Source organism: Pecten maximus, chromosome 10, assembly GCF_902652985.1.
Source record: "Pecten maximus chromosome 10, xPecMax1.1, whole genome shotgun sequence".
In the NCBI taxonomy this organism is placed as follows: domain Eukaryota; kingdom Metazoa; phylum Mollusca; class Bivalvia; order Pectinida; family Pectinidae; genus Pecten; species Pecten maximus.
In genome coordinates, this window is record NC_047024.1 from 32,084,969 (window position 1) to 32,110,708 (window position 25,740).

The 25,740-nt window shown below is 34.3% G+C and overlaps 1 protein-coding gene across 1 annotated transcript in view; it reads left to right on the forward strand.

Moving 5' to 3' along the window:
• LOC117335540 (FAD synthase-like) overlaps positions 1–25,740 on the forward strand; it is a 31,269-nt gene that overhangs the window by 462 nt on the left and 5,067 nt on the right. Inside the window, exons 2-10 of the mRNA XM_033895611.1 lie at positions 1,700–1,794; positions 2,814–2,937; positions 3,808–3,920; positions 4,479–4,619; positions 5,065–5,213; positions 6,175–6,263; positions 23,664–23,811; positions 24,711–24,791; positions 25,372–25,470. Of these exons, the coding sequence (XP_033751502.1) occupies positions 1,700–1,794; positions 2,814–2,937; positions 3,808–3,920; positions 4,479–4,619; positions 5,065–5,213; positions 6,175–6,263; positions 23,664–23,811; positions 24,711–24,791; positions 25,372–25,470 (1,039 nt within the window). The remainder of the gene's footprint in view (positions 1–1,699; positions 1,795–2,813; positions 2,938–3,807; positions 3,921–4,478; positions 4,620–5,064; positions 5,214–6,174; positions 6,264–23,663; positions 23,812–24,710; positions 24,792–25,371; positions 25,471–25,740) is intronic.

A 25,740-nucleotide genomic window follows, 5' to 3' on the forward strand; every position in this document is an offset into this window, starting at 1 on the left:
ATTTAAATAAAGATATCTCTATTTAAATAAAGATATGTCTAATTTAAATACAGATATCTCTATTTCTACTGAAAATAGAGATATCTTCTTTTAAATTACAGATATCTCTATTTCAAATTCAGATATCTCTTTTTGAATTACAGATATCTTTAATTCAAATAGAGATATCTGTATTTAAAATAAAGATATCTGTATTTCTACAACAATTACAGATATCTTTATTTAAAATAGAGATATCTCTATTTGAATTAAAGATATCCCTATTTTAAATAGAGATATCTTTGATTTTGTTTAAATAAAGATGTCTTCATTTTGAATACAGATATCTCTAATTCAAATACAGATATCTCTAATTCAATTAAATATATCTCTATTTTAAATAGAGATATCTTTAATTGAATTAGAGATATCTGCAATTACTTAGCAATACAGATATCTTTATTTCAAATACAGATATCTCTATTTGAATTAAAGATATCTGTATTTACACGTGTTTGCTCAGTGCAAAGATTAATATTGAAACACAAAGAAAATAATGATTACTCCCTAATCCTGATCAGTGTTAACGAAATGCTTGTAATTAAATTGGACTATCCGGATCCCATATGCATGCATGAGAGATGTAGGTCTAAACCGATAAACTTGCTACTTGGAGGGGATTTCTAAAGAACAGAACATGGCAACTGTTCTACGGGAAATAGAGCGAACTGTTGCGGCTATACGCAGTACCATTGAAAGCAGCACACGGTCTGCATTTCCCGCCATTTTGCGTCACTAGTGCTTTACTTCCGTCAAAAGGGAGAATCAAGGGAGCAGTCGTTTTTTCCTATTTGATGTTTATAATACAGATATCTCTATTTCATGTCAAATAAAGATATCTTTAATTCAAATAGAGATATCTGTATTTAAAATAAAGATATCTGTATTTCTACAACAATTAGAGATATCTGTATTTGAAATAGAGATATCTTTAATTGGATTAGAGATATCTGTATTTGAATTAGAGATATCTGTATTTGAATTAAAGATATCTTTATTTTAAATACAGATATCTTTATTTACAATGAAATGCAGATATCTCTAATTAAAATAAAGATATCTTTAATTGAATTAGAGATATTTGTATTTGAATTAGAGATATCTCTATTTCGTGTTTAATTAGAGATATCTGTATTTTAAATAGAGATATATCTAATTCAAATACAGATATCTCTAATTCAATTAAAGATATCTATTTAAATTAAAGATATCTCTATTTGAATTAAAGATATCTTTAATTTTTATATTAATAATGATATCTTTATTTTGAATACAGATATCTGTATTTAATAGGTAAAAACCCAAACGGCTTGCCATAAATGACTGCTAATTGCCACAGGCACAGGTACTTGTGGACATGATTATGAGTTTTATATTAAAATGTTACATTACATTGTATGGACGAATAAATTATTATATAACAATCGCATACTTAATTTGTAAAAAAATATATCCTACCTTGGCCCTATAAATAGTAACAAATTAAGCATGCGACTGTAATACAATAATTTACTCGTCTATAATGTAACATTTTGATTAAAAAAATCATAATCATGTCCACAAGTACACTGTACCTGTGCTAATTGCAATGAGTCCACACCCGGTGCAAACTCTACGTATACGTCATAACACATGATTAATGCTTTTCTTCTTTTTTCAGTTATTGGAGATGAAATACTGAAAGGACAGACTTTGGACACCAACTCTCATTTTATCTGCAAACATCTGTTTTCCTGGGGAGTAAAGGTCAAACGTGTGCGTATCTAGAAAGAAAAACAATCAGGACATCAATATGTTTTAGAGAATTTCCTTATTGAGAAAACCTTTAAAATGTTTGCGTCCTAATGACATCATGACATGTCCATAATCTGAGTACATGTATATATACAGGAACTTAATTACCTGCATATTTTCCATTTTATATGAGGTTATGAAATTGGTAAGATAATCAAGTAAAATCAACTGGTTCTTGCACTTCTTTATGAAATTTCATATATGAATGGAAGCTTATTCCAAAACGCATGTTTTAAAAGAAAATAAAAAAACTTGATGTCTTTTTTCATCTTTACCTCACTCAATCTTCCAAGAATCTTTGAGAATACATGATACCATGTACATTAAAAAAAAATTGAATGTGTTCAAGCTTTGGAAACCATGTTTTTTGAGTTATTATAAAACAGAAACAATCTTTAAAAAAGATAAACGAAATAGTTTTAATGCTGGTGGTTATAATGTAAAACTGCTGGTGAAATAGATTAATGAACTAATGCATTTCAGCATGCATAACAAATTATATCAGTTTGAATCATTTTTGGTGATAATAAGACTGCATTTCAATAAGGAATATGATTTTATTAATGTGTCATTTGAAAAGATACATCCACTTATTCAGCTTGCATTCAATCTTAACTCTGTTTCGTTTTTAACTGCATATGTGCAATTTGCATTTACTGCTACATTTACCAATCACATACTTCATCTTGACCAGTAACGCCACCTGTCGCGTCATATCCGAGGCCAAAAGAATATTATATGGCTATGCCGAAAAATCATAGCTCTTAAAAGATATTGAAACCCCTCTGTTACAGAGAAATAAAGCAATTGATGAACTGATAGTGATTATTTTAGAAATTTTTCATTGATACAGCTATTTCTTTTACAATATGTATTCCGCAGTCGAGAGCAAAGGAACTCTTTTGAATTCTTGGTGCAGTTATTAAGTCATGTATGATCTAACCATCAGAAAATATTTAATTTTTTGATGTGCTTTTCAGGTATCTGTCGTAGGAGATGACCTTCAAACAATAGCACAAGAAATATCCAATTTCTCTCAGAGGTTTACCCATGTGATCACAACAGGGGGTATAGGACCGACACATGACGATGTCACATTTGAGGGTATGTTTCCTATATTTTACCATGTGACAATTAGTTTTGTCCTGTTTGATATATTTTCCTGTGATTCAGCATTTCTACAATTACTGTTTTATAAGCTGACTAATTTAAAAACAGATTTGACTTATTATAATAGACATGTTAAAATCATTCCTTCATGGTTGTTTTTATGAAAATGTCTATTCCACGTACTGCACATTAGCCTGATCGAGAGATGACTTCTGTTTGGCCTTTTTTCCATATGTGTTATCTGCTAAGACAATGAATAAATGGTATCCGAATCCACGTCTCCCATCGTAACAAACCTCTTCTCGTTTGTGGTTTTCTTATCCTCTGTGAAATGCAAGTATTACCTATGATAAATTGGGCTCTAGCTGTCGCTTGTGCGTGCATGCATGCATCTGTCCGACTCTGTTTCACAAGTGTATCACCAAAACCATTTAACATAATTTCACAAAACTTAGTACATGATTTGTCCAAGTGGTTCAGTGGTGCCTTTGGCATGGAGTACTTTGTATTTTTCATAATTTTTGTGTTACCATGGAAACAAAGGGTGAAAACCCTAAATATTACAATTTCCGAGGCATAACTCCAAAATCACTTAACACAACTTCACAAAACCTGGTACATGTATCGATCGTTCTAGTGGTCTAGTCGCACCCCTTTGCTATAGAGTATTTTTCATAATTTTCCTGTATAAACAATGGAAACAAATGGTTAAAAGCCTAAATATTGTACCTGCAGATGCAAACAACCAAAATCATGCGTTTATGAGTAGATTCCATTTCTTTAGTTGGGCATGTTGACAGCTACCTATGTCTTGTTAAGATTACCATATCTTGAAATAAAATGTTTGTATTTCCTGTAATACAGGAGTGGCACAGGCATTTGAAGACAAGCTTTCCCCCAATCCTGATATCGTCCAACTGTGCAAGGAATACTTCGGCACAGATGACATGTCATCTCCAAAGATGAAATTAGCTATGGTAAGCTATAATATCATTTAAGTGAAAATAAGATTGTTCTTACATTTGTACATCTCTGAATAAAAACATCACATGAGACATCAGATATAATGGTATATTTTGTCTGTAGTTGAGGTACTGGTATAAATGAATGTTTATTGATCTCAAGATAATTGTGATATTAAAGTTCAGAATAGATTTACAGTTCATTTCAAAAGGTCTTAAGACATTCATCTACAATGTTTAGTTCCTTATGTTGCCTTGACAACGCATACATGTATCTGATTCATTAGAGTTTTTCTTTTCTCAATTATTTTCTTTTTGGGGAAATGAAGCTTGGGATTTTTCATTAGAATTATTTGATGATTTATATTAAGAAAACTTGGGACAGGCTTTTTTTGTACATGAATTGAAATCAAATAAAGAAAATTTGCAAGTAATACACTTACTCTAAATGTTTGATATAAACAGATAAGTAAAAGTTCAGCACTTTAGAAATTACATTGTACATGTATTTGAAAGTCCTTTTTACCTTGACCTTCAATTACCTTCATCTTGGTGACCTTCCTGTTCTGTAAGGTACCAAGTACTGCCAGGTTGGTGTATGGTGTCAGCAAAAAAACTGGGGAGAAGAGTAAGTTTCCATTGGTGGTGATCAGGAACGTTTGTGTGTTCCCTGGAGTCCCATCGATACTGGAGCGGTCCTTCGTCACTATGGAGGTACAAATACAGCTACACATTTAAATACATGTACCACTATTTTAAGTTCAACCTTCAAATTCACATAACTGGCTATCAGTTTACAATATTAATGTCATATTTGGTAATAAAACAAGCCAATATAAGTCAATAATTTAATCTTGCTTGTAACAAGCATTTTCATTGGTTTTAAAAATCTACGTTTTCGGCCCATAATGTAAAAACAATTGTAATATTGACTATGATTAGCTGACACAGTGGCGTAAGAGATCATCAGTAAAAGTAGATTTCCTCTTGGAGAGTTATAGACTAGAATTTAAGAAATAACTTTAATATATATTTTTTGTTATGAAACTATAACACTAGCTCCTTTTTGTGTTGCCTTCTTTGTATATCTCCATATTAACATAAACGTTTAAGTTAAGCTTTAAATAAATCAGATAAAACAATAAATCCTATATTACAGGACCTGTTTAAGAACCCAGCTGGAGAATGTCACATGGATGAGATCTATGTAAAGAGAGATGAGGTATCCATCACTGCAGTGCTGAACGAGTTTGATGAAAAATACAGAAGGGAGATAACTCTGGGGTCTTACCCTGATTTCACAAACAGGTATTAAACAAAATATCATATTGGATTATTGGATTGATAACACCATGAGAACCTTAGAAATAATGTTGAGGTGTCCATAATTACATATTTTATAAAAGAAAACATCTTATTTTAAGTCCATTAATTTTATACTTTTGATCCATAGTGATACACATGTACATTTTATGTGTATTAAAGTGGTCAGACTTGATGGTAGTTGCTCTCTTGCTGACAAAGTATTCTGTCATGTGATATTTTACTATAATTTTTAAACAGTTGTTTTTCAATGAAATGTATTGAAATCTCACTTACAATGTAAAGATAATTAGTTGCTCATTTCTCTATATGATATTTGTATGATTTTCCATACCCAATTTTAAGATATTGCATTTTACAGTTTTGAAATGTTAGCAATGGCATTATAAAGTAAAAATCAAGAAGAAAAAACGACTTTATATAAAAAGATATTTATTTTGGGAAAATTAAGATCTGGAAAAGTATGCAAAAATATCAGGTGAAAGAGCTAATTCTTGGCTACGAATTTCAAGAAAATCAATTGGAAATAGAAGAATAAAAATTCATTGAAAAAACAAAATGCATGAAATAATGTGTTTTTATATATATACAAATAAAGTATGTACAAGTGAGCTTTGGTCTTGTATTTTTGTTGTTTTTTTATGGAATATATATGTACATTTTTTTTTTTTTTTGTATATGTATATTTATATTATATCTGTATATGTGTACAAGTGAATTTCTTAAATAAAGAAGTCAGGAATGATTGAATTTTGACAGAGATTTTGTAAGACATTATATGTCATATGAATAATGAGTAAGAACCCTAAAAATAACAAGTAATGTCAGGGTCCCCAAAAAATTGTGTTATTGGTTGTAAGTGAAGTTTACTGTACAGTACTAGCATATGAGTGAGTTGCATATCTGTACAAATACTTTTTGATAAATTATGTATTTTTTTCTCCAGTTTTTACAAAGTTAAGCTGACATTGGAATCAAAGAATGCTGACACTCTCAATCAAGCCAAGCAAAGTCTTGTAGATAAACTTCCAGAAGGTAAGCTATCATTATATTTACACATAATTATTTTTGTACAACAGATATAATTTATAAATATTAGATATGGTCCTATTTTTCTCAATTCTGTTACTCTTAAAAATATGAAAAATAATAAGAGTCCTGGGTCTGATGGCTTTACCTCAGAATTTTTTTTTTAATGTTTTTGGAAAAAGATAGGTAATTTTATTGTACGGTCTATAAATTTTGGTTTTGTAAGTGGCCAATTATCCATTACCCAACGACAGGGCATTATTACTTGTATTCCTAAACAGAATAAATCTAAATATTTCATAAAAAACTGGCGACCGATATCCCTTCTAAATATTGTTTATAAAATTGCCTCTGGATCAATTACAAGTAGATTTAAATCAGTCTTAGATAAACTAATTAACTCGGATCAGACTGGCTTTCTATCAGGTCGTTATCTTGGAGAAAATACTAGACTTATTTATGACATCATGCAATATACAGAAGAAAATAATATACCTGGTATGCTTTTGCTTATAGATTTTGAGAAGGCTTTTGATTCTGTGTCTTGGAAATTTATTGATAATGTTTTGAAATATTTTGGTTTTGGTAATGATATAAGAAAATGGGTTAAAGTATTACATTATAACAGTAATTCTGCCATTAATCAAGGAGGTAATTTGTCATCTTTCTTCAATATCAAGCGAGGCTGTCGCCAAGGCGACCCGATCGCCCCATATTTATTTATAATGTGTGTAGAGATTCTGGCATTACGAATCCGAAATAACAAAGATATAAATGGTATAAATGTTAATAACTGCCCTATTTTAAACTCTCAATATGCAGATGACACTTCACTAATACTAGATGGAACCGAGAAATCAATGAAGAAATCAATTGAGGAATTGGATTTTTTTGCAAAAATTTCAGGTCTAAAAGTCAATACAGGTAAAACACAAGTTGTTTGGATAGGCAGCAAAAAATACAGTAATGACATTTTTCTACCAGAGTTGAATTTTAAATGGGGAGTAGATAGATTTACCCTTCTTGGGATTGAATTTCATGTAGATTTACATAAAATACCTAGAATGAATTTTGATAAAAAACTTACTAAGATGAAATCAATAATTAAGAGTTGGAGTAAAAGGTTACTTACTCCAATAGGAAGAATTACAATAATTAAATCACTATTGATATCACAGTTAAATCATTTGTTTATTTCCCTACCAAATCCAGATGGAAAGTTTGTAAAAGAACTGAATTCACTTCTGTTTAATTTTCTATGGAACAGTAAAACAGATAAAGTAAAGAGGGATGTAATTATTCAAAATTATAGTGATGGTGGCCTTAAAATGGTTAATTTGATAGCTTTTATTGAGTCTTTAAAGATAGGATGGATAAGAAGGATTTTCAATTCAAAAGGGAAATGGTTAGAAATTCTTAAGACCCGAATAAACCTTAACCTTTTGGCTGTTTCTGGAAGGAAATATCTTGACAAAATATTGACTTGTTGTAAAAATGTTTTTTGGGTGGATGTTTTTAAAGCCTGGAATAATCTTAGAGTAAGAGAAGAAATATATAAGAAAGATGGTTATTCTATTCTTAAATCACCGTTATGGTATAATAAAAATATAATTGTGGGTAAAAAAGTAATCTTTTTTCCAAACTGGTTTAAGAAAGGAATAATAATAATTAATGACCTAATTAAGGATAAAAGTGATGGTTCTTTCTTTTCATTTGAAGAATTTTGCAATATATATGGGAACATAGCTAACTATTTACAATATCATGGAGTAATTAGAAGCATAAAAGAGTTCCTTAATAACTATCCTATCCTAAATAGAACCCCACAATACCCGATCATCCCTTTAGATTTAGAAATTATTTTTAAACAGAAAAAGGGGTCTCAAGATTTTTACAAACTACTTATAAAACAAGAAAACATTGTTTTAGCTCAAAATAAGTGGGGAAATATATTTGATTTTAATAATGATGATGGAAAAAGACATACTCTCTCCCATTTAGAATAACAAAAAATACAAAACTACAATGGCTACAGTTTAGAATAAATCATCACATATTGACCACTAATGCTTTTATTTACAAGATTGGCCTAACAAATAATCCTAACTGTACATTCTGTAATGGTGAAAGGGAGACAATCACCCATATTTTATGGGAATGTAATGAAGTTCAACAATTTTTGTTCACTTTTGAATCACTTTTGGAGATCATTACTATTCCTTTTGCAATTAATAAACAAGCTATGATTTTTGGATTATTTGAACATAAAGGCATTTATAATAAAGTTGATAATGAAATTATTTTAATTTTTAAACAATATCTGTACCAAACCAGGTGCGCTCATAAATCATTAAATGTTATGGCATTGGTAAATTTGATAAAAGATTATTACAAAGTCCAAAAGTATATTGCTCAGGGAAAAGGTGAACAGTGCCTCAATGTTTTAAATAATGAATGGAAAAAATAGTTAAAACTTGTTGAACTTGCCTGATCAAAAACGTTAAATTTAATATTTTTATATATAAACCAAAAGTCTGACCACCTCTCACCCTAATATCCCCTATCTTCTCTCTATCTTTTCCATCACCATCAACCCCCCCTCTTTTCTGTCTCTTTCTTTACTATAGCTCTTTTATATGTGTTATATTTTTGTTCTGCTGTTTCTTTGTGTTTTGTCTGATTCTGTATGTCTTCATGTTGTATGCGAGTGTGAATGTAAGGTGGGTTGGATCTAACATAAGTATTAGTGTGATCAGTTAAACTGTTCAAATGAGAAAATGAAGAAAATTTGTGAGCGAGTAATTATATAAATGTACTTGTGAAATGTAACCTGTTTGATGTTTATCATGCAAAATGTTTAAAAAATAAAAGAAATATAAAAAACATTTTTCTCAATTCTCATTGAATAAATTATGGTCACTAAGAAGTCCATATTTTGAGATATTAATTACCTACCGTTTCTCTTTTTTTTTATAAACACTTAGTCAATATCCTGTTTATGATGTCATGTCAAGTCAATATCCTGTTTATGATGTCATGTCAACTCATTGTGACTTCACAATGCCCCAGTGTAAATTTCCTGTTATCAAAATAGATATAACGCAATTCCTCCCTTTTAAAAAGAAGCGCATATCTAATATGAAAATTAAGAAGCTTTAATTTCGTCAATACGGTGTAATACTGAACTAGTAGAATGAAAAATATTGACCTTGAGCTTGGTCATAGGTTAATATTTCAATCTACCAGGTTAGTATCACACCATATTGACCTCATGAAAGGTCCATAATTGTCAATTAATGCAATTTAATGGTTACTTGGTGCGATTAATTGTCTAGGTATACAACATATATATATATGTACTTAATAGAATGTATGTACATGTATGTCTGAGTGGAATACATCTATTGACAAAAAGCAGCAATATATAATATTTATCAACCTGCCCCTCTCTCTTATGTAGTTTTAGCCAATCTTTAGACTTCACCAACACAAAATGTAGTGAAATTGTTTATGAGAAATTGGTTCTATCAGAAAATAATGGAAATTGATAATCAATTTATTTTTGTTCTTTCAAGTACCCTGGTAAATAGTTCAGAAAGTTCCACTTCCTTAATGCATTACAGGAAATGGCATGCTAGAATGTCCTTTTTTTCTGACCCTTTTTCTACTTTTTCTCCATGTTTTGTGTTGCATGTAACAGAGCACATGATTAATTAAAATTAAATCACTGCCTCCACTAGGGATCAAACCCAGGACCTCTGGCTTACTAGTCTTATGCTCAACCAATCGAGCTAAAGAGAAGATCTCTCTAGCCGAGTGGTATATATTGCGGCTAGTATTTTACCAGGGTTACTCCCCCTGAAGGAAAGAACTCGTCCTCGAGTTTCCAGGGGTAACAGCGATGCTTGTGAAGCAAAGCTGAGTATTTTCCCGGGTCCCTACATGGGCGCCAATGTAACAGAGCACATGATTAATTTAATTTAAATCACTGCCTCCACTAGGGATCGAACCCAGCTAGGACCTCTGGCTTACCAGTCTTACGCTCAACCGATTGAGCTAAAGAGAAGATCTCTCTAGCCGAGCGATATATTGTGGCTAGTATTTTACCAGGGTTACATGCATACCTTCATAAATGTTTAAATGATGTATTTCAATCTGTATATATATAGGATTATAGGTCCCAAACAACAAAGAAAATAGCCAGTCACCTTTCATCCATGGTCTGTGATATGAATACACAAACAATGTAATAATAATGATAATATAATAATTGCTTTTACTACTCGATGATCAACCCTTCGCAATTGCATGTTGCCCTTGTTACTGTAGTTATTGTTCTGTAGGTTCAGTTTTAAGACAGATAAGAGAAAAAAAGACCAACAGGTGGCTATCTTGGATACAGCTATTTTGTTGGCAAAGTGTCACATTGATTAACTACTTTTATCAAGTCATTTATGACTGACAAATGATGGATGTCGTTTACAGCACTTTAAATCACACTTCTTACTAATTGATTTCATTGGTAACATCAGCATGCAGATTTAACATTACTTCATGAAAATATTGCGTATTGATGATTATCGCAAGTATAACCTATATACAGTAAGTATTTTATGTCAGTCACCTTAATGGACATACACCACTTACATAGGTGATTTATCATAGTGGGGGGCATATTGTGTTACTCTTGTCCATCACTTCTGTCATAATTTTATTTTTTATCTACTCTTCAATGGTTACATACATGTACCTGTATACAGAACTTTAATTTAGTATGTACAAATGTAGTGGTATATAATGATAAAATACAGATTTCGTTGTGGAAAATTTCTTTTCCCAGAGTTATGGCTTGATTAGTTTTTATTAAAATTTTGCAAAGACAACAGTCAAGTATGAGCAAAATTGGAGAGCCTTGCCTTTGAGAATGAAAGAAAGTATATATACCTACATTTGTGTACATGTGTACCTCCTATACTAAAAAGTCCCAAACATAGATCTCCTTGGTTTTAGTTAGTTGGGGCAATTGTGCTGCTCTGAAATATCACCATGTAGATTTCATAACATAACTCATTTCTTCTACACAAAACTAAGAGTTTATATGTACTAATAATTAATATGGTGTCCATCTGTCAAAGTATCATCTGTGAGCGAAAAATCAATGGCTACAGTAATAAAACATAGAGCTCTATATGTTTATTGCCATTTAGCTTTCGACCATCCTTAGCATTTACCTAATACCAAATAAAAAATGATACTTACTAAACTGTATACAATTGTCACTTTGAGTGGATAGCCATTGAGAGGAAACGATATCGAGGACTTTGAAATGAATTATTGTGTGGTGAAGGTTAAAGCCGGATGACAAGTTGTAATGCTCAAGGATTAATGTAAACCGAAAGAAACATTTCTTTTCAATATATCAATATTTGACTGTAGACAGTGAAGGTCATTATATCAAGGTTGTACTCTATACAGTGAAGGTCATTATATCAAGGTTTTACTATATATAGTGAAGGTCATTTTATCAAGGTTTTGCTGTATACAGTGAAGGTCATTATATCAAGGTTGTACTCTATACATGTACAGTGAAGGTCATTTTATCAGGGTTTTGCTGTATACAGTGAAGGTCATTATATCAAGGTTGTACTCTATACATGTACAGTGAAGGTCATTTTATCAGGGTTTTACTATATATAGTGAAGGTCATTATATCAATGTTTTACTATATATAGTAAATATCATTATATCAGGGTTTTACTATATATAGTAAAGGTAATTATATCAGGGTTTTACTGTATTAAGTGAGGGTCATTGTATCAAGGTTGTACTGTATATATAGAAAGTCTTGATATCAAGGTTTAACTGTACATAGTGAAGGTCATTATATCAAGGTTTTACTATACATAGTGAAGGTCATTATATCAAGGTTTTACTATATATAGTAAAGGTAATTATATCAGGGTTTTACTGTATTAAGTGAGGGTCATTGTATCAAGGTTGTACTGTATATATAGAAAGTCTTGATATCAAGGTTTAACTGTACACAGTGAAGGTCATTATATCAAGGTTTACTGTATATACTAAAGGTCATTATATCAAGGTTTACTGTATATACTGAAGGTCATTATATCAAGGTTTTACTGAATATACTGAAGGTCATTATATCAAGGTTTTACTGAATACAGTGAATGTCGTTATATCAAGGTTTTACTGTATATAGTAAAGGTCATTATATCAAGGTTTTACCGTATATAATTGGGAGGGCATTAAATTCTATAAGTATTTGCATACAGATGAATATATTAGGGTAAATTGAAGCCTCATAGCATGGCATAACTATATATGTACAGCTGAACTAGGGTCTATATATATATAACGAAATTTATTTGTAAGATTCAAATGTATAAAGTATAGGGTAATGTTAATGTTGATATCATAGAATCAAATTTGAAAATATTTCTAAAATAAATTAGTACATTTAAACAGTAATAGACATTAATGTAGGCATCAGCTGTGTTAGAAGGTATTGATTTTCCAACAGTGCTATAAATGTTACCAGAATATCTTAATATTTAGTCATACCAACCTTACATTACTATGCCAACCATGATGGAGATGAAAGAGGCAGCTGTCGCTCTCCATACTGGCATTAATGTCTAAAAATGATGCATTCCAGACATTTAAATCCTGTCATTATTGCTAACATTTCCCGCTGTATATGTAGAGTGTATGGGCTATATAATTTATGATATAATCTAATTTCTTGCAATAAAACTGGTTTGGCTTGGAACAAAGATGGCTGCATTGTATGTTAATTTATCAAATGGTATTCAGATCTCGAGTCATCTCTCTTACATATTTTTAGTAAAAAAATAAGCATGTAGTCTTAAGTCTATTGTCATGGTATTCAGATGCATTAGGGGGCCGCGGTGGCCGAGTGGTTAAGGTGTCCCGATACTTTAACACTAGCCCTCCACCTCTGGGTTGCGAGTTCAAAACCTACGTGGGGCAGTTGCCAGGTACTGACCGTAGGCCGGTGGTTTTTCTACGGGTACACCGGCTTTCCTCCACCTCCAAAACCTGGCACGTCCTTAAATGACCCTGGCTGTTAATAGGACGTTAAACAAAAACAAACAAACAAAACATTAACGATTTAGCTATAAGGGGATAAGACACAGTCGGGATATAATAAACTGATTGTCATGAATATTGACATGAGTGATTATTGGGCCACCATTTACTTTGTTGCAAAAAACTTTTATGCCTTTTCATGCTAATTTCCTTGGTATTTACAATTTTTGGAAATGCAATTTTTGAAAAAACAGATTATTTCAAAAAATGCCACAATTCTCTGTAACTGTTTTGCGGTTACATAGATAATGCTATTTTAGGGATTAACATCCAGGAAATAATCTCAGAAATGTTATAGATCTGACGGTCGCTTTCATATACTACCGGGTATACCTATATTTTCTCTTAATTTTCTTTTCACTTCTGTCTTTGACTGGTCAGTTGATTAATACATATGACCTTGAGCTTTGTTGGTCTAGGTCAATTATTTGCATAACTATTGCAGCCAGCAACTCATGTTATAGATATGGTAATTATCAAGTGTATATGTGTCACAGTAATGACAGAAAAACATTTGAATTGCAATTTTTGAATAATTTTGAATTTTGGCAGGAAAACATTCTTCAAAGTGCCATATCTGCCATTTTTAAACCCTCGCAACGAGGTTAGGGGGGTATACAGAAATCAGGTTGTCCGTCCGTCCGTCACTCAGTCCGTACGCCCGTCTGTCTGTAGACACATTTTGTCTGGACAACTCCTCCTAAACCGATGTGCGTGCCACTTTCTTTTTTTCAAAATTATGGTTGCCATGGCAACTGGTCACTATAAACAGGTTTTCCGATAAGAACCATAACTTTATAAGTTTGTCTGGACAACTCCTAAACTGAAGGGCTGATTCCAATGAAACTTCACACAAATATAGAGGACCCTGCATGTGTAGATGTGCATGCCTTTTTCTTTTCCTCAAAATTATCGTTGCTTTGGCAACTGGTCACTGTAAACAGGTTTTCCGATAAGAACCATAACTTTAAGTTTGTCCGGACAACTCCTCCTAAACAGAAGGATAGATTCCAATGAAACTTCACACCAATATTAATGATCAAGTGTAGATGTGCATGCCACTTTCTTTTCCTCAAAATTATGGTTGCTATAGCAACTGGTCACTATAAACAGGTTTTCCGATAAGAACCATAACTTTAAGTTTGTCCGGACAACTCCTCCTAAAGCGAAGGGCCGAATTCAATGAAACTTCACACAAATATAGAGGACCATGTGTAGATGTGCATGTCACTTTCTTTTTCTCAAAATTATGGTTGCTATGGCAACTGGTCACTGAATTATCTTTATTGTGAACAACATATATTTCAGACATTCTGAATTTCAGAAATATCAGCATGCACAGGTTATTGTACCTTAGTTAGCCTCTAATTAACAGTTCCAATTTACCATTGACTCGTGCAGATTTCGGAGGTATTAGTCAGCCATCCTGGCAACAGTTCTAGTTGATAATTTGACATTGAAACATTGCACACACCTTCATAAGAGCAGGTTCTTTAAAGTAAACCATTTTGAAAGAATTTTGAATTTTAATTAGTTAGTAAGTCTCCACATCATAACCATCATTTACATAATGTATATTAATTTGGTACATGCTTAAAATAGCATATGTAAACACAATGGTGTATGTAGATTACAGTTACTATGGATACCAAAATATGTAAACACATTGATGTAAAAAAGAGTTACTATGGATACCAAAACAACATGTTAACACAATGGTGTAAAAAAGAGTTACTATGGATACCAAAACAACATTAACATTGACAGCCAGGGTCATTTAAGGACGTGCCAGGTTTTGGAGGTGGGGAAAGCCGGACTACCCAGAGAAAAACCACCGGCCTACAGTCAGTACCTGGCAACTGCCCCACATAGGTTTCAAACTCGCAACCCAGAGGTGGAGGGCTAGTGATAAAGTGTCGGGACACCTTAACCACTCGGCCACCGCGGCCCCTTACCTCAGCTAATGAGTGATTAATACAAGGTTACATATGACAAATAGAACATTCCTGTTTATCCAGAATCACCAGACATGATGTTATAACCATGTACAACACATTAACTTTGCACATATGTAACTCGTAAACAGGTAAACATACTTAGCGCCAATATTTTAACTAAATTCTAAAATAATTTATTATATTTCACTACCAAAACATGTAAACACAATGGTGTAGATTACAGTTTCTATGGATACCAAAACATGTAAAAATCATTGGTGTAGATTACAATTACTATGGATACCAAAACATGTAAACATAATGGACTAATGGTGTAGGTTACAGTTACTATGGATACCAAAACATGTAAACATCATGGTGTAGGTTACAGTTACTATGGATACCAAAACATGTTAACATAATGGTGTAGGTTACAGTTACTATGGATACCAAAACATGTAAACATCATGGTGTAGGTTACAGTTACTATGGATACCAAAACATGTAAACATCATGGTGTAGGTTACAGTTACTATGGATACCAAAACCTATAAACATCATGGTGTAGGTTAGTTACTATGGATACCAAAACCTATAAACATCATGGTGTAGGTTAGTTACTATGGACACTGTACCCTGTTATCTGATATACTGCTGATAGGAGACATAGCCGACAGGTGACTCATTGTCAATATTACACCTGTACTTATATTTTAAGGTAGTCCACAGCTACTCTATATATGGCCTACCTGTACTCATCTGTGTACGTGTGTGGCCTGCACTTACACCCCTTGTTGTCTTAGATTAGAAGGCAAGCACCTGGTGGTGAAAGACTTCATATTAATGCTGACATCATCACAATGTCTGTAGCACTGTTGACAGGTAAATATTGTTTAATATTTTGTCATCAACAGATATGCTAAACATGAGTGCCACTTACATGTATAAACCTCCTTGTACATTGTTTACTGAAGCAGGACTTTGAACTGACTGTATAATGTCTTTATATCTACAACACTTAATGTTATAAATTATAGGGATAAATTTTTGTATAGTCATTGTTATCACTATCTATAGGATATAGATGTCTAGCTACCTTAAGGTTCATGTAAATAGTAAATCAAGTGATATTTATCCAGATTAAAAATTAAAAAGCACTATTCTTCAAGACCCTGGTGATGGATAGCCATGATGCATATTAACATATTAACAATTGGTCAAGTTACATCTCTTTAATTGCAACAGAATAGTGTTTTCTAATCTGGATGAAATCACTTGATTTAATATTTACATGAACCTTAAATAAATCATCGTGTGTAACAATAGTGAATACTTAAGCTACAGTATACAGTTCAGCTGAAGAGAATTTAACTTTCCTTCAGCTGGATTGGTTGAGCATTGGACTATTAATTATCACACGTCAAGACAGAGGTTCCAGGTTTGATCCCCATTAAAGGCATTGAAATAGACGTGGTTAATGCTGACCTTCCATATGTTACATTGTGGTCTAAAACATCGTCCCACCAAAATCCCACATGAGATCGAGTTCGGTTGAGATTTAGGAAATTAAAAAAACTACAGGGGGATTGTGCCTTGTACATGTAGGTACATAGAATTGTTAAATATTATAGTCTCTGTTACTCAACAGACAGATATAGAGGATTGGCTCTGAAGGTATATAGAGACGTACATGGCCAGATTATCATACCGGAGACGGGAATTAATTCCTGTTTGGGTCAACATTCAACAGAAATGTGTTTTTTCTTGTTCATTCTTTATGCATGTGTATAATAATATATCTCATTATTATTTTCTTCTATTTCAGATTAAAACAATTTTTTTTTAAAAACCTACATTTGGAATTTTAATGAAGTTTGAATATTTACCTTTGCACTACTTGTAGTTGTAGCAATATTTTCATGAAATGTAATTGTAACTTCAATTATTACAGTTTTCATCATTCTATGTTAAAGGAAAGTACAGTACTTAATATTATAACAAGTCAGACAGTTATAGTGATATCAGTTTGGTATGTAAATTGTTCATTAAGCTGGACAAAGACAAATTTAACATGAAGCAGTAGAGTGCTCCATTACGTTAAATTATCTTTGTCCAGTTGGCATTATCAGCCCGTAACTACTAGCTGAAAGCAGTTCAATGCTTAATGCTTATATAAAAGCAAACTATGCAATGTAATTAGTGGAATTCAAGTTTCCCAGCCAATCTTGGCTGTGAGCCTGTTAACATCTTTTACCATGTTGTTCTCGTAAAAAAATAGGACGTAAGATATAAGAAAACCAGAAAAATCAATGTAATGCAAATATTCAATGCAAATTAACGTTATGAAAAATGAAATATAAACTGTCCGTCTTGTTTTTCAAACAGAAAATGTGCATTGAATATTTTTTCTGCAACTGCGGTTTGCTTCACTTAGTTTAAACAATATTTATTTGAGAAAAAGTAATACAATACAATAAATCAAAAGTATACAAGAGGATTTGGTAACAAGCTTAATTGGCACATTACAGTACAGTACAGTACAACTACTGTTGGTAAGGTTATAAAGTGACAAATTAATGTCATAGAATGGTAAATATACAGAAATAAACCCAGATTTAGAAACTAATATTTTTAGTTTATTTTCAAGATTTTCACTTTTTCTCAGTTTGCTGTTGCTTCTTTCGGGGATTACACTTACAGAATGTAGTTATCAGGCTGTCACTCAAAAGTCACATAAAAACCATTGAAGGATAGATGATTGAACTTGTATTATCTAGAATGAAATTACTTTACCTCATCCCTGCGTGTAAAATAAGTTCTTCTTAGTACTGTTAGCTATATGTGGTATTGCATGCATGAATGCTTACTTAGTTATGTGGTAGCTTGCCAGAATCAGTGAATACAAATGTGATGGGTAAGAGCAGTAGAAAACCGATCAAATGACATCAACAACAGGTAATAGGTGGTTTCAGATGAATGCTTGCTTACATAGACATAACAAATGTTAAAATGGATTTTTTTTTAGTCTTTAAATGTGTGACTCTACATTTCATATCCTTGACATATATACTGGAAAAAATTGTCAATACTATATTCTATTCATGTGTGTAAAATGTGTGTATAAGACCTGAGTGAAACAGGGTACAGAATATAGATATAGTATTCAATAAGTTAGGACGGTAAAGGTTTTGTTATTTTAATGCCCTGTTTTCATCATCATGCATCGTCCGTCGTCGTCCGCCATCAGTTGTCCGCCGTCAGTTGTCCGCCGTCAGCCGACACGTGCCGTCCGTAAACTTTTAATTCAAACGACTTCTTCTTGATAACCAAAAGGGTGAGGGTACTGATATTTTGCATGTAGCTTTCATGGATAAAGCTCTACCAAGTTTGTTCAAGTGAATGACCTTGACCTACTTTCAAGGTCACAGGGGTCAAATAGGCTAAAATCTTCAAACTTCTCAATAACCAAGTGGCTAAGGGACTTGATATTAGGCCTGTAGCATGCTGGGATGAAGGGCTACTAAGTTTGTTCAAATGGATGACCTTCACCAACATTCAAGGTCACAGGGGTTGAATAAGCTGAAATGTTTTAACAACTTCTTCTCATTAACCAAAAGTGCCAGGGACTTGATATTGGTCCTGTAGCATGCTGGGGTGAAGGGCTACCAAGTTTGTTCAAATGAATGACCTTAACCTACATTCAAGGTCACAGGGGTTGATTGAATAGGCTGAAATCTCCAAACGACTTCTTCTCAATAACCAAAGGCCCAGGGACTTGATAATAGGCATGTAGCATGCTGGGGTGAAGGGCTACCAAGTTTGTTCAAGTGAATGACCTTGACCCTACTTTCAAGGTCACAGGGGTCAAATAGGCTATAATCTTCAAACTTCTCAATAACCAAGTGGCTAAGGGACTTGATATTAGGCCTGTAGCATGCTGGGATGAAGGGCTACTAAGTTTGTTCAAATGGATGACCTTCACCAACATTCAAGGTCACAGGGGTTGAATAAGCTGAAATGTTTTAACAACTTCTTCTCATTAACCAAAAGTGCCAGGGACTTGATATTGGTCCTGTAGCATGCTGGGGTGAAGGGCTACCAAGTTTGTTCAAATGAATGACCTTGACCTACATTCAAGGTCACAGGGGTTGATTGAATAGGCTGAAATCTCCAAACGACTTCTTCTCAATAACCAAAGGCCCAGGGACTTGATATTAGGCATGTAGCATGCTGGGATGAAGGGCTACCAAGTTTGTTCAAATGAATGACCTTGAGCTTCATTCAAGGTAACATTGATAAAATAGGCTAAATTCTTCTAACAACTTCTTCTCAATAACCAAGAGGCTCAGGGACTTGATATTGAGCCTGTAGCATGCTCGAATGAAGAGCTACCAAGTTTTTTTCAAATGAATGACTTTGACTTACATAAAAGATCACAGGGGTCAAAAAGGCTTAAATCTTTAAACAATGATTTTTTGATAGCAAGAGACTCTGTTATGTGATATTAAGCCAATAGTTTGTTGGAATGAAGGAATAGAAATTTATTGACATGAATAAACCTAGCCTACTATGATATTTGTATAAAGTGGTAATCAGCAAAATATTTGCAGAAATGGCCTAGATATACTTCAAAGTTACTGTAGAGCTATTTGGGCAATCCAGGCACATGTGGGCTCTAATGTTGCATCTTTCTAATCTCGAACCAAGAAATGCCCCTTTAATTACATGTACTTGCTATAGTAGTATGATGTACTCAAGGTAGTCAGATGACCGTTAAGGCCTGTTGGGCCTCTTGTTTTAGATACGGGAGAACATACATGTATAATATATTGTTACCAATGACTCTCTGTCACATCCTAGCTGCCCCCTTCTCTGTCACATCCTAGCTGTCCACTTCTCTGTCACATCCTAGCTGTCCCCTATTCTGTCACATCCTAGCTGTCCACTTCTCTGTCACATCCTAGCTGCCCCCTTCTCTGTCACATCCTAGCCGCCCTTTGTCACATCCTAGCTTCCCCCTACTCTGTCAAATCCTAGCTGCCCCCTTTTCTGTCACACTGTAGCCGCCCTTTGTCACATCCTAGCTTCCCCCTACTCTGTCACATCATAGCTGTCCACTTCTCTGTCACATCCTAGCTGCCCCCTTCTCTGTCACATTCTAGCCGCCCTTTGTCACATCCTAGCTTCCCCCTACACTGTCACATCCTAGCTGTCCACTTCTCTGTCACATCCGTTGTCCCCTACTCTGTCACATCCTAGCTGCCTTCTTCTCTGTCACATCAATTGTCCCCTACTCTGTCACATCATAAGCTGCCCCCTTCTCTGTCACATCCTAGCTGCCCTCTTCTCTATCACATGTTAGCTGCCCTCTTCTCTGTCACATCCGTTGTCCCCTACTCTGTCACATCATAAGCTTCCCCCTACTCTGTCACATCCTAGCTGCCCTGTTCTCTGTCACATCTGTTGACCCCTACTCTGTCACATCCTAGCTGTCCCCTTCTCTGTCGCATCCTTGCTGCCCCCTTCTCCGTCACATTCTTGCCACCCTTACTTTGTCACATCTTAAGCTGTCCCCTTCTCTGTCGCATCCTTGCTGCCCCCTTCTCCGTCACATTCTAGCCGCCCTTACTTTGTCACATCTTAAGCGGTCCCCTTCGCTGTCACATCCTAGCTGCCCTCTTTTCTGTCACATCCTAGCTGCCCTCTTCTCTGTCACATCCGTTGTCCCCTACTCTGTCACATCCTAGCTGCTTTCTTCTCTGTCACATCCGTTGTCCCCTACTCTGTCACATCCTAGCTGCCTTCTTCTCTGTCACATCCGTTGTCCCCTACTCTATCACATCCTAGCTGCCTTCTTCTCTGTCACATCCTAGCTGCCCTATTCTCTGTCACATACTAAGCTGTCCCCTTCGCTGTCACATCCTAGCTGCCCTCTTCTCTATCACATGTTAGCTGCCCTCTTCTCTGTCACATCCGTTGTCCCCTACCTTGTCACATCCTAGCTTCCCCCTACTCTGTCACATCCTAGCTGCCCTCTTCTCTGTCACATCCGTTGTCCCCTACCTTGTCACATCCTAACTTCCCCCTACTCTGTCACATCCTTGCTGCCCTGTTCTCTGTCACATCCTAGCCGCCCTTACTTTGTCACATCTTAAGCTGTCCCCCTACTCTGTCACATCCTTGCTGCCCTGTTCTCTGTCACATCCTAGCCGCCCTTACTTTGTCACATCTTAAGCGGTCCCCTTCGCTGTCACATCCTAGCTGCCCTCTTATCTGTCACATCCTAGCTGCCCTCTTCTCTGTCACATCCGTTGTCCCCTACTCTGTCACATCCTAGCTGCCCTTCTTCTCTGTCACATCCGTTGTCCCCTACTCTATCACATCCTAGCTGCCTTCTTCTCTGTCACATCCGTTGTCCCCTACTCTATCACATCCTAGCTGCCTTCTTCTCTGTCACATCCGTTGTCCCCTACTCTATCACATCCTAGCTGCCTTCTTCTCTGTCACATCCGTTGTCCCCTACTCTGTCACATCCTAGCTGCCTTCTTCTCTGTCACATCCGTTGTCCCCTACTCTATCACATCCTAGCTGCCCTCTTCTCTGTCACATCCTAGCTGCCTCATTCTCTGTCACATATTATAGCTGTCCCCTACTCTGTCGCATCCTAGCTTCCCCCTACTCTGTCACATCCTAGCTGCCTCATTCTCTGTCACATATTATAGCTGTCCCCTACTCTGTCACATCCTAGCTTCCCCCTACTCTGTCACATCCTAGATGACCCCTTCTGAATCAATGACATATTACATTCATGAGAACCCCTCAACAGATTTGCGTTATATTTAAACCATAATATATAATATCAAGTTCTCCATTTGATCAAACTGGTGGTCATGTTAGAGGTTAAAGAGTCAAAGGTGACTATAGGGCCAGAGGTCACTTTTGACCCCTCCTACACAAGATGCATTGTTCAGATTCGATGTCCAACACCAATGCAAGTTCTTTGTATAGGAGCAGGAGCATTCGTGTCTTAGACATTTTTCAAATCGCCCTGCTTCTGTGGTCCGTGATCCGTGGTCCGTCCGTCCCTCTGTCCGTAAACAATTCTTAACACTATTTCTCAGAAAGTACTGAAGGGATCTTTCTCAAATTTCATATGTAGGTTGCCCTTGTTGCCTAGTTATGCATATTGCATTTTGAGACCAAACGAAAAACAACATGGCCGACAGGCAGCCATCTTGGATTTTGACAATTGAAGTTTGTTATCACTATTTCTCAGAAAGAGCTGAAGGGATCTTTCTGACATTTCATATGTAGGTTCCCCTTGGTGCCTAGTAATGCATATTGCATTTTCGGACCAGTCGGAAATCAACATGGCCAACAGGCAGCCATATTGGATTTTGACAATTGAAGTTTGTTATCGCTATTTCTCAGAAAGTACTGAAGGGATCTATCTCAAATTTCATTTGTAGGTTCCCCTTGGTGCTTCATTATGCATATTACATTTTCAGACCAGTCGGAAAACAAATTGGCCAACAGGCAGCCATATTGGATTTTGACAATTGAAGTTTGTTATCGCTATTTCTCAGAAAGTACTGAAGGGATCTATCTCAAATTTCATTTGTAGGTTCCCCTTGGTGCTTCATTATGCATATTACATTTTCAGACCAGTCGGAAAACAAATTGGCTAACAGGCAGCCATCTTGGATTTTGACAATTGAAGTTTGTTATCGCTTTTTCTCAGAAAGTACTAAAGGGATCTTTCTCAAATTTCATATGTAGGTTTCCCTTGTTGCCTAGTTATGCATATTGCATTTTAAGACCAATCAGAAAACAACATGGCCCACAGGCAGCCATCTTGGATTTTGACTACTGAAGTTTGTTATCGCTACTTCTCAGAAAGTACTGAGGGGATCTTTCTAAAATTTAATATGTAGGTTCCCCTTGGTCCCTAGTTATGCATATTGGATTTTGGAACCATTCTGAAAACAACATGGCTGACAGGCAGCCATCTTGGATTTTGATAATTGAAGTGTGTTATCGCCATTTTACAGAAGGTACTGTATAGCTAGGTTGCCCTTGTTTGAAAAGTACTGGAGGGATGTTTCTCAATTTACACAGATTAGTAAGAGGAAGGGAAAAATAGAGAGAAGATCAATCTGACATGGAACCTATAAAGATCATTCAATGGTGGGTGCCAAGATCCCTCTGGTATCTCTTGTTTCTTTTCAATTTACTTATATTTAACATTTTATCTTTGTTTGCAAGTTTTTCCAGAATAGTTCATGAACTTTGACTTTCATTAGTATTATGTACAGTACTTTATTACTTATCATTCCAGGATCGGTGGTGAATTTCGACAAGGACCCTGTAGCCAATGCAGCTGACAGGGTGTTTAGTATCCTCCAGTCCCAGACTGTGGGCAAACCATTCCAGGATAAACTTCAACATTCCATTGACATAATAGAACAAAGTCTAGAAAAATATAGGTATATACTCATTTTGCCCTTCTCCAATAGAGGGTCATTATGGCTATGACTATCAAGATAGTATAAGTTAGGTACACTGTAAATTGCGTTTTGTCTGACTTCCGTCACCTGTCGGTCCTTTAAAAATTCTTGTTATTGCTACTTCTCATAATGTTCTTTATACATCTTTCTCAAATTAATATTAAACTAGTTATGTATATCCCATTTTGAGACTCTGAAAACAGGATGTTTGTCAGCTGGCCAACTGGCCATTTTGAATTATGATAATTATCGCTATTTCTCAAAGTGTTCATCATACATCTTTCTCAAATTTCATAATTATTAAGGATTTTTCCTAAGCTTGTAATTTTATAAAATAGCCATCTGGCAGAAATTGGGAAATTTTTGTTCAGTAAAAGTGTAAAACAATAAGGAATATGAGGAACATAGGCTTGCTAGATTTTACCCCGGTGTATAAAAAAAACTGGATATATTTAATAATTTCATTGGGAAAAATAAACCACATGCACACAATTGAGAATGGTTTACATTCATGATCAATTTGTGTTCAGAATCACGACAGTACATTGTAATAATTTTACTTCACCATAAATCAAGGTTTTAAAGTACTATATACATATATTCTCAGCGAAAGAATTTGCATACACTCACCCACACACACACACATATGATCAATCAAATTGAAAAATAAATAATCACTGCATGTTGATTAATTTAACCAAGAGATTGAAAATGTTGACATTGACAATTAATGCATATTGATAAATATCAAAGTATACAAATTATCAAAACAAAGCTTACACCAAGTGATGTGAACAGTTGAATGTTTTCAGTGATATTTTCAGAATGTGAAAAAAAAAATTCTTTAAGTTTTTTTTGTTTTTTTTTCATCTTTTCAGATTAGAAGAAACGTGTATTGGATTTAATGGGGGAAAAGATTGCACAGCCATATTACATTTATTTCATGCAGTTATCAAAAGGTTAAGTATCATGTGTATCACAGGAGTTTCAAGGTTTCCATTTGTGATTGTCAAGGAAATTGAAATCATAGATCATGACAAGGTGGTTGTGTTTTTGAGGCTGTTATTCAATGAGGTACTAAATCAAAATTACTCCAGCTGTTCTTGGGCTGATACATCTAACAAACTTAGATATTCTCAAGTCATCAAATATGTCAGATAGTTTGCAGTGATTTCTCTTTCTTTTTTTTCTGAAATTTAGATGAATAATTATAATCTGGAAATGCCTTTTTTAATTGTTAAAGATTTGACATTTCGATAACCGGATGTTGAGTGGGTTCTTAGATTCACATTTCTCTGCCATTAAAGTGATGATATTGGTTGAAATAAAAATTACACTGAAAACATGTTTGATTATTTTATTGTAGTGATAATTTACGAATTTTAAGACCAAATCTTTCTCCTTACTGGATTTAAAACTTTTTTTTAAAAGAAATCTGGTATATTCAGGCCAATATTTCACGAGAACCTTGAACAAATGTTTGTTCGTCTGTAAACTTCCATCTCCATTTCATTTCCAAGTCAACTTTTTATTTTACAGGAAGTATCCAGATTATGGTGACAAATTAAAAGCACTATATATTAGAAGTAAGCTACCTTTCCCGGAAGTGGAGCAGTTTATACAATTATCCAGGGACAGGTAAAGATCATTTGGGTAACACAAGCAGGATACATAATAATTATGTACATGACATGCTAGCTTTTCAAAGTATCTGAAACAGTACATGTATTCATGCCTTCATGCAGCATAAAAAAATCTTTAAAAAATAGCACAATTTACGATAAAATACTTTCCAAACATGCAATTCTTTTAAATAAATGAAAACAACAGAAATTGTGTGAAAGAAAATTCTTTGACAATATGTAGCTGTTTGCTTTGATATGATGAGGTAATTACATTGTAGTTTAT